Consider the following 11007-nt stretch of genomic DNA (forward strand, 5'->3'; position numbering starts at 1 on the left):
CTTTACAAGCATAGGTGAGGTCTAAGTGTAAAAAAGGGTTGTTTATTTTTATTATTTTTTAGATACTTAAACATTCTATAAATCATTAACATTCTATAAATCATTTAATAATTAAAATAATATATACTAAAAATCGAAAAATTATGAAATACTATATTTACAGAATAATTCCTACAATTAGTTAATTGTACAATTTTTAAGTTTTCGTGATTTCAACTTTTATCAGACAAGTCATACTTAACAACTTTTTGGGAACTTCATACATTTGAAGTTCCAAATAAATCAATAAGTTACAAAATTATAACTACAAAATATAGATAGGATCGTAGATTAAATCTTATCTAAATGTTATCGAATAAAGTCACTTTCGACTTTTGTAAAGATAATGTCATTTAAAAATTTAAAACTAAAATTAAATAAAAAGCCTTTAAAAAATTTAAAGAGTTAGCCCCTGTTTGGGAGCCATTTTAAGGGAAAAGATTGAGAATTTTGACTGTTAATTTCAAATTTCAGCCACACTTTTTAACTGTTTCTATCCATCGTGGGTCCCACCTGGCATCTCAACGGTCAGATTTTTTCTACTAATTTTCTAAAAAATGGCTCCCAAATAGGGGCTTAACAAATTAAAGTCAAATAAAAGCTTTTTAAAACAAGAAAAAAAAAAAATGTATGCAAAGCATTTTGTCCGCTTCTCGTCTAGACGCACTTATTTGAACGTTGAATTTTTGGTGTCTTGGAAAATTACAGCGTGGCTATTGCCCCAAGTCTCCTGCCCCACCCCAGTCTCGTCACCCACGTCGTGCCCCGTGAACAATCTGCATGATTGTTTGAAGGATATGTGTGGAAGCCATCAACCCATCCAATTTTTTTTTTAATTTTTTTAAAAAAATAAAAAATCTAAACTTGACGCAAATAGTCTTCAAAGAAATGGTTATGTGCAATGAACATGCATGTTTAACAAAAAATATTGACTGTTTCGTTTTGTAGGGACTAACTTATACAAAAGTTGAGAGCTTTAGATCTGAAAACAATTAAACGAGCACTAAAGTGCTCTAAGAGGCATAATTTAGGAACTGCAATAACAAATTTCTCAAATTTTATTTATTGGGTAATTAGCACAGAATGATTTTATCTTTAAATGTTATTGTGCAAAATGTCATTACCTTTCATTTTCTACATTTTTACCTTGATTTTCACATTTCATTACGGAAAATGTCAATTTCATCTAATTTCTCAATAAAAAATGTAAAATGATAAATATATCTTCCTATTTAAATATAACAAAAAAAAAAAAAGAAAAGTAAAATTAAAGAACAAATTACAATTATACTTCCAAACATTTTAAAAAATGTAAATGAGTCCAAATAAATTATTATAAGGGTAATTAGCATAAAACGTCCATATCTTTTAATATTATTATACAAAACGTTTATATCTTTCATTTTTATGTGTTTGCATCCTTATTTTCACATTTTATTGTGAAAATCATCATTTTCATTAATTTTCCCAATTAAAAGCTTAAAATGACGAATATACCTTCATATTTAAATAAAATAGAAATAATGAAAAGAAAAAAAAAGAGCAAATTGCAACTAAACTACCAAAAAGCAAATAAATTTCAAAGGAATAATTTAAAACAAAAAATTAAAAAAAATCAATTTCTTTTTTAATGATTTATTTGGAATTTATTTTTACATTGTTTAAAAATTTGGGTGTATAGTTGCAATTTGTACTTTATGTTTCTTCTCTTTATTTTAGTTTTATTTCAATAGGAGGGTATATTTGCCATTTTATAGCTTTTAATTGAGAAAGTTGATAAAAATGATGATTTTCGCAATGTGAAAATAAAATTGAAAATGTCAAAAATAAAAGGTATGGATGTTGTATGCCAATTACTCTTTTAATAATTTATTTGGACTCATTTGAAGTTTTTAAAAAGGTTTGGGAGTATAATTACAATTTGTTCTATACTTTTTTTTTCTTTTTTGTTTTATTTAAATAGGAGTGTATATTTTGTCATATTACATTTATTTACTGACAAATTTGATGAAAATAACATTTTTCACAGTGAAATGTGAAAATAGAAGTAAAAATGTCGAAAATAAAAGTTATGAACGCTTTGCAAAATAACATTGAAAAATAAGAACATTTTTTACTACTTACTCTTATAATATTAGTAGGGAAGTCAATGGATCCACATTGTTCTTGATGTTGAAGGCTTCTCCAAAATTTACCCAAGTTTTGTAGTACTAATATAGGTCTCTATTATGTATGGATTAAAATCTAGATTTCAATTTAAATTAAAATTATCAATTAATTTTAATCACGTATTTTATGGAATCGACAACTTTTCAATTAGGGCTCGACAAAACTTTCGAATTGAATCGGATTGACTTGATCGATCGGAACCTAATCAAGTAGTTCTTTAAGTTAAATATCCGAACATACATTTCAATTGAGAATCGACGGATTTGATTCGATTCTCCATTCTAGGTCAAGAACCGAAAAGTTGAATAAGAACGGAATCTCCTTAATTTTTTTAATTTAATTATCTTTAAAAAGTCATATTATTTTATTTCTTCTAAATAACTTTGCTAACAAATTAATTTAGCTGAAATCCAAAATATGATTTTCTTATTTCGAATTTTTAACACAAGTTCAATTTAATCAAATTGGCCTAAATTTTACCCAAATCTACTATTCTATCGTAGTGTCATTTTCACAGTTCTAAAGAAATTGAATTGGGTGCTCGGCTACGCTTCTCTTTATTATTGTGAGCTTGTTATTTTTTTCATGTAATTTTAACAATCAAATCTATGAATAACTCAACAAAGAGAAGTGCAAAAGGTACGTAAAATTACATTATATTATCTGATAAGAGCTAAAATTAAATATATCATTAATTGAATTAACGTAGCGTTGTTACAAATATAAAAAAAAAATAGTTATTGTATGGAACCCAATAAAACAGAATCGAACTGATTTGAACCAAGTGGAATTGAACCTAATCATGTCTAGCCCTATTATTCAATCATACTTTTCATCAATTTTTATCAAAATCTACTAAAAATTTTATTTTAATCCCCATCAAATGAGGACTTAATTTATTTTGTTAAATTTATTTTGTTATTCTAATTACATGTGTCGAAATAAATTATAATATCTACTGCACTAAAAAGAAAAAAAAGAGAGAGAGAGAGAGACAAAATTGTAATTTAAATTGGAGAGAAAATGAGACTATTTATTAGATTCATCCATTTACCAAAACTACAAATAAAATCAGAACTCAAAATGTCAACAATGAATTTTTTTCTTCATTTCCATAATGTCTCTCCCTTTCTCTACTTTCTTTCTTCTTTTTAGAGAGAGAGAGAGAGTCACACCCTCGTGACTAACTAAAAAGAAATAGAACATATAGAATAAAAAAGAAAAAAAAAAAAAAAAAAAAAATAAAAAAAAAAAAAAAAAAAAAAAAAAAAAGAATATAGTAGGTGCATGTTTGAAATAAAGTACGAGACATCACCGCATAATAGTATACTATTGTCCGATTCTATTGAAACACGCCACAATGGAAAAGAATCCTATGTATTATTTTTTAACCTTGCCGCAAAGTATTGCGTTTGCAGGTATATCATACTCTGTATAGGGGCTGGCTTCATCGTTCCACACTCTAACATATAACTCTTGTCCCAGGTAACGCCTTGGCCAGATTGCTGACCTTAAATTCCACATACCCTTGTTGTCGAGTGACACCAGTATTGCACTCCAACTATTTGGATAAACCTACAAACCAAGAATTACTTATTTTCAAATATACTTACAAATAAATTTAATAAGCTTAGCCATACATAGACTTCACAAGAAACATGGTTCTACTTATTGAAATCACCTGAACTGTGTATCTGGTGGTAGCATCAACCAAATTATAAAAGCGTCTCCTCAAAGTAGAATTCCACTGTCCAGAACCAAACCTAAAATTTGAACAAGCAATCAATTATCTTCATAGAAGAAAGTTAGAAATAATCAGGGTAAAAACAAATTTTCTCTCCCTACCCAACAGTCCAAAAGTCATAACCATCAAAATGCCAAGATTGCATGGTATTCTCGTTGTTCTGAAATACGATTTCAATAAAATCGTGAAGAGCTGTGCCGATGACCGAAGTGCCAAGAACTGCAGGATCAGCAGGAGGAGTGTCCTTGATGGAGTTTAAGGTGAAGACACCAGGAATATTGAAATAATCAGCCAGTTTCAATGGGGTTTCTGGATTCTGATATGAAACCTTATTAACACAATATCTTTGTTTTCCATTGATTTTTTCAGCAGAATTTGCAAGCACCAGTGTCCTGACTACATTTATGGTTCCATAATGAAATGAACCCTGAGGGTTTGGCCTTGCTGCATTTGCTGTCAAATTCCATCTACAAAGAGCAAAACAAGTCAATGCCTAGTTCATTGGTTCACTACTGAAATGTATGGTACATGGAAAAAGCTGAAGTAACAAGCTTACTGATGACTATGCAGTTTTTTATTGGTAGTTTTTGTTTAAATTTTTTTAACTGTCAATAAAAATTTGCCAAGAATATGTCTATAAAAAAACCGTCACTGAGCCTGTTTTTCTAGTAGAATTGTTGGGATGTTGAATTGAACAGTATATTGGAGAAAAACTGAGTACTCTTAACTATCCAGTATTATATACCGAACGAGCCCCCGAAGTTTAGGGAAGTGTACCTGATGGTTCGGGCTTGCTTCATGGACCAGTGAAGATGATAAGTTGGGCCAATAGGCAGTTGCCCAGAGGCCGGAGATCGTGAACCTGCTAACTGAAGTACTGCAGTGGCAGTGAAAATGGGCTTGGTAAAACGGGTCGAAGCAACAATGAAATAGTCTTTCGGGTTTTCATTTACAGTAACAAGGAAAGAACTGGATTGCCCTACATGAATATCAAGTGATTCATATACTTCTTGTGCTGTATGAGCTCCTTCAACTTCAACCAGTCTCAATGTATGGTCTTGGATTCTAAAGTTGACGGAAGTTGTTAATCCCACGTTTGACACCCGAAATAAGTAGGTTTGACCTGAAAAACCGAATACGAAGACAAGTTCATCTATCAGGATCGACCCGTCTTATTCAGACACGTGCATGTGATTATGTTACAAGGTAAAGGTGTGCATAGAACGACAAAAGTGGAATGCATTCAACTAAGTGCATGTTTGATACTCGATGGATAAGACTAAACAAGATATTTTAACTTCTTTAATACTTCTACTACAGGAAAAGATCAACTATAAATAAAGTTAAAGACGAAGATCGAATGGGAAATAGATCACCTGGTACAACAGAAAAGGAAGAAGAACGAGGGAGCCCGTTGATGAGAATACCATCTGGAAGAGGAAAAGGTGCCCCAGAATCTAGTATATTTTGCAATTCCTGCAAACAAAAGGAAAAAAAAAATAGAGTTCTTTACAGAACTAATAGTAAACAAATCTTGTCCATTTCCAATTTAATTTAAAAAATAAAAAAATAAAACTTAATTACTACAAATTACCTTGTGGTCTTTCTTCCACCAATCACTCACAAGTACTGTAAATTCCTCATAAGGTTTTTGGTAAGGCACTGGAATCACAGACCTGGCTAAAACATTAAAGCCTCCGAAACCACCAGCAGCTCGGTGCATCAACGTGGATGGAAAATATGTGAAAGTTCCAATTTGGTCTTTCATTTGCATTTTGTATGTCCAGTTTGAGTTTGGAGGAATTGGGCAGTTGGTTCCAAGAACTCCATCCTGCCATGAGGATTTTCTTTGTTTTACACCATTCCTGTGTTTAAATATCCATGCACAAATCGATTGTTAAAAGTAAAATTCCATATCGTTTATTTATGAGAACAATAATCATCTTACATAATGGTTTATGCTACTCCTAAAGTTGGCTTTTAGAATGGAATCTTAATACTCGCCATCCGCCCAGGTTGTGCGACCCGGAAGGACCAAACATAAACCATCCGTTAAGAAAAAAAGGGTATATAAAACAAGGGATCTTGCCAATTAGTTCAGACTTCAATCCGAACCATCAAGTTGAGGAAGTATTAGAGAAACGCACAGTAATGGATGCAGACATTTGAAATTAGTGGTTTATTAAAAAGTTATTAAAAATTTATGTATTCTACATGAACACATACAGTTGATCATTTTCATAGATTCACAAATCTCATATATATGATAAATAACAATTTTAGAAAAATTCCAAATAATCTCACATATATGATGAGTTTCAAAGAATTTTCAAATTAAATATTGCAAATGACAAAATAATCTCAATTCTCACTCTCTCAATTATTCGATTATCACTGTAACTCTATTCTAATATGATTTTTGGCTCTCAAACCCAAAAATAAAATAAATAAATAAATAAATAATAATAATAATAAATAATAATAAATCTTGAAATTTGGTGTGTCGCTTAACCCACTAGGACCATGAGTAGGTCCGCCAGTGGGAATGCACATGCAAGCGAGAGTCGAAACATGCCACTAAAAGATTTTATTGAAACAAAGATGGGTTGCCAAAAATGTAGACGAGGTAAGATGGGTAGTTGGTCGGATGTTGTATGGATCATACATGGATGGTAGTTTGATTCGATGGATCTGTTACCCAAAAAACTCAAACTCAAATGATCAGTGAATTTAAAATTGGTGTTCTCGAACAAGCCATCATATTCTAGGACTTTGTTAAGACTAGAATCTTAGGCCCTATTCTCTTTGTTGTTTTCAAGCCGTTTTCCATTTTAGATTTTTGAAAACAATGAAAACGCATTCTCTTTTACGTTTTCGAAAAAAATGAGTTTTTGAAAACAAAAATAAAAAATGTAAAGAAAACCTAAAACTTGACGTTTTGAGCGTTTTCTGTATAAAACCCAAACATGTTGAAAACACGCAAAACAGGAGAGAGAAACCATTGAGCCATCTCCCCATCTCTTTTGTTCCCTTCTCTCTTCCTTCAACTCTCTTCCTCCGCTCTTCTCAACACCGGCTTTAGCGTGGAGAGGCAATGAAGGTGATGCGTCGATGCCGTCGTCGACGTGGGGAGGCAACGTTGCTGTGAACGCAGCGACACAACCTATTCTTTTGGGCCCGTCTCCATCTCCTCTCTCTTCGACACCGACTACAGTTTGGGGAAGGTGAAGTTCACTGTTGATTTTGGTTTATTTGGTGGTGGTATGTTTGATTGTGGTGGTGGTGATGTTGCTTTTGGTGTTGATTTTCATTTCTACGTTTCTCCCCATTCTTTGTTTTCTGCGTTTCTTCCCTTTGACAGTGGTTAATGGTGGTGGTGGCAGTTGTGGCAATGATTGATGGTTCATGGTGGTGATGATGGTGGTTAATTTTGGCGGTGGCAGTGTTTGATGGTGGTGGTGGCAGTCGACGATGGTGATGTTCGGCAATGGTAGTGGTGGTTGCGTTGATTTTGGCTAGTAGTGGTGATTGGTGGTGGCATTGTTAAAAATTGTTAACAATGGTGATTTTCGGTAGTGGTGGCAATGATGATTTGTGGTTGTGGCGGTGGTGACTAGTGGTGATTTTTGGCAATTGTTAAAAATTATTCTCAAAATTTCAAAGCAAATGCATTTTCCATTTTTGTGTTTTGAGAAACAGTTGTACAGAATCACAAAAATAACATATTTTTAACAATTTCAAAACAGACACTTAAAACACAAAACTCAAAATTAATTCAAAACTTAAAACTACCAGAACCGGCACAAAGAGAACGGTCCCTTAACATTTAATGTGGGTTGGGAGAGGAGGGAGAGGAACTGACCATGTAATGAGAAGAGGTTCATCGAGCTTGTTAATGACATTCACGATTACATTGTCATTCGTCACGGCACTAACAGTCGGACCGGGAAACTGTCCATTGATAAGAATTCCCTGCCAAGTGCAAAAGGCGTGTGTGACATATTTAGTATATTAAACTGGATATGACTAAACAAACGTAAGTTCGAAATTTACCCTTTGTTTGACTCCGAGAGGTGAAATTTCCCCATAAGTTACTTCCCAATTTAAAAATCTGTATGGGTCTTCAGCTTCCACATAGGACACAGTTGAACAGACCAAAATTCCAACTAGAAAACGCAGGACAATGGCCTGTCTCATTTTCTCACAAGTTTTCTTCAAATACCTGGTTTCTGCTAAAAAAAATAAAAAGGGATTGAATTTTCACAATTCATATAAATTAGTTATTGTCTTCAACATCATTGACCACCATGTTAGACAAACTAATCCCCTGTTTTAGTTCCATTGTTCAAAAACTCATTTTTAACCACATATTCTACAAATAAAATAATTTGCACTTAAATCAAAATTTTTTTCTTACCTTTTAATCTAACATTCTCTAGAAAATTCATTCTTACAAAATTCCTTTTTTTTTTTTTCCGGAAAAATGGAGCTCAAACAAGGGTTTAGCAAACTTGAAAATTCTCAACTCAAAGGGTTAAGTAATATGAGAAACTATTTAACTCCATTGAGGTTGCAATCCTAATTTAAGTGACACTAATGTGACAATAATTGATAAGTAGAATTAAATAACTCATTTAATTTCTTCTTTTATTTAACCTATCATCTAGTGTCCTAAATGGGGTTGCAACCCCAATGAGACTACATAACATTAATCAAGTAATTGAGATATATTTTGTGAATTACTTTGTATACATATGCACGCTTTGAAATATTAACCAAAACAATATTGGCATAAGAAAGCTAGTTCTATATAATCGTGGTTAGCATATGTATATATATAGCGAGAGAGAGAGAGAGAGAGAGAGAGGTAGTGAATTTAGTACTCGTTTGACCTCCATTTCTTAAGATTCATTTTCAACAACACATTTCATAGTATTTATAACTTTTGTCAACTTTCAACCATATATTTTATCAATAAATTTACAAAAAATTTAACTTTTATCTAAATCAAACAGGGACTTGATGAATTATACAAGACTAGAGAACATAAAACTATGTACTTACTGAAATCGAGAATAATAAGCCTCCTCAATGGATGGATATATTGAGGAGAGAAATATCTTGGGGCAATTGATGAATGAGAAGTGACAAGAACTCATAGGACAAATATGCATATATAACAAGTGACCCGGGAAATAATGTTAATTGCTTGCATGTTAACATGCATAAGAACTCATTTTTCGAGAAGAAATCTGAGCTCGTTTGCGCCGTACCTCATGCTCATTAATGTTAAACCTTCCCTAACACTCTATCTCCAACTTGAAAATTAGGTCATATCTATTTGAGTTGAGATCGATTGTACAAATAAACTATTTAATTTGCGGTTCATCCAACTATTCATTAACACCATTTTAAATCTGTATATCCTACTTTTATCTCACTACCATTGTGCTTTAAAATATGTGTAAAATGATGTATCAATAAATTATTGATGGACAGCAAGTTGGACGGTCAATATTGGACAGCAGATCTTTGCTCGATCTATTTGACTAAATTTCTTGTAAATCTCAATTCTTTATCTTCAAAAGAATTTTATTTAATATTTAAAAATATTATTATTTTTTTCATGATACTTAATCTTCAGCCTAATTTCGAAAGAAATTGAACAATCATATTTGTTATGTAGCTAATTTCGACCAGTTTAGTATTGAATTGGGATCAAGACGAAAAAGATTCTTTTGGTTAAAGAAGTATTTCTTTTGTTAAAATGTAGGTTGAAATAAACTTAGTCCCATTTTGGTTTAGCTAAAAAATTGATAAAAAAAATTATGCTAAGTCAACAATTAATTTTAACTTCACACTTCATGGATCTCATAATTTTTATCAATTTTTGAATCAAACATTTCATCAACTTTTATTAAAATTTACTAAAAATCTAATTTTTAAGTAAATAAAACAAGGGCATAATTTTGTTTTTCTAACTAAATTAGTTCGTCTGGTCACCATAGATATATAATTTATTTATTACACTAGGCCTTTGGCGTTGACAATAACTATATTTTCCTCTATTTAACCCTCTCATAGCTATACCAGCTTAAATTAAATCATTTGATGAGGTGAGCTTAAATCAAATTATGATCCTCGTAACTGATGTGATTAATAATAGAAAAAAAGAGAGTTGGATTAGAATATTACGTAAACAAACTTAATCACAAGTAAGCAACTAAATGGGAATACTTACAAGTAAATTTCCTTATAAGTTAAACATTTACTTAGAAGTATAAAATATTTTCATTATTTATACAATCTTTTGATACATTGTAGCATCAAACATCCTATTTAAATAATGCACCTTAATACAATTCCCTAATCCTACCATCACTAGTCATATCTTTTAATCAATTATGGTACACCAAACGTACCCTTAGAATTGTACTCGACGTGCGACATGTAGTATAATGTAAAAGTTAGAGTATTACGCTTATTATTTATTCATGAGTAATGCTATTTATAGTCGCTCACTTCGGTAGTCATCTTACGTGACATTCTACATGGTGATTTGTGATATGGTGTATTAATGGAGCAGTTTTTCTATCAAATCTCTGACGGCCACATGTATACCACATAGGACGATTGCGATAGTAAGTTACTGAAAATAGTATTATTCTTTATTCAGTCAAATCAATTGTGATATTGATCTAGTTGTTATTTAATAAAGCTTTGAGAAATAAATGAATTGGGATTCATGGGTGGACAGAACTTAGGAGAATTTGTGAAAGCGACAAGGACGCAGCCAAGAACGGATCAACATTAATTAGTGTTATGTAATTATAATTAATAAGTCATAACTTAAAACTAAAATAAGTCGGTGTTGAGGGAAAACATATCACTGGTTGTAGGGGTTTCACATGGAGAAGACAATGGGAGAATTCCATGGATCCATTTCATTATATCTAATCACATTCTATATTTTTAGGGTTTCGAGAAGTGGCGGCAAATTTATTAATGCCTCTTTTGTTAAATAATAAATATATGTTATAGGCATTCACCAAAAA

The 11007-nt window shown here is 31.6% G+C and overlaps 1 protein-coding gene across 2 annotated transcripts; it reads right to left on the bottom strand.

Moving 5' to 3' along the window:
* Positions 1-3439: 3439 nt before the first annotated feature.
* On the bottom strand, positions 3440-9086 carry LOC111375092 (L-ascorbate oxidase homolog). 2 transcript variants are annotated; one of them, XM_022997878.1, is made up of 9 exons: positions 9017-9086; positions 8006-8181; positions 7815-7924; positions 5547-5817; positions 5329-5428; positions 4730-5075; positions 4054-4419; positions 3890-3971; positions 3440-3783 (listed from the first exon to the last, which is right to left on the bottom strand). In XM_022997878.1, exons 2-9 carry the CDS (start codon positions 8147-8149, stop codon positions 3589-3591), a joined length of 1614 nt encoding a protein of 537 aa, XP_022853646.1. In that variant the 5' UTR covers positions 8150-8181; positions 9017-9086; the 3' UTR covers positions 3440-3588. The 2 variants fall into 2 exon arrangements, with proteins under 2 accessions (XP_022853646.1, XP_022853647.1); XM_022997879.1 differs by having other exon boundaries at positions 8006-8184; positions 9017-9082.
* Positions 9087-11007: the final 1921 nt, after the last annotated feature.

The sequence above is a fragment of the Olea europaea genome, unplaced genomic scaffold (assembly GCF_002742605.1).
Source record: "Olea europaea var. sylvestris unplaced genomic scaffold, O_europaea_v1 scaffold1337, whole genome shotgun sequence".
Taxonomy (NCBI): Eukaryota; Viridiplantae; Streptophyta; class Magnoliopsida; order Lamiales; family Oleaceae; genus Olea; species Olea europaea.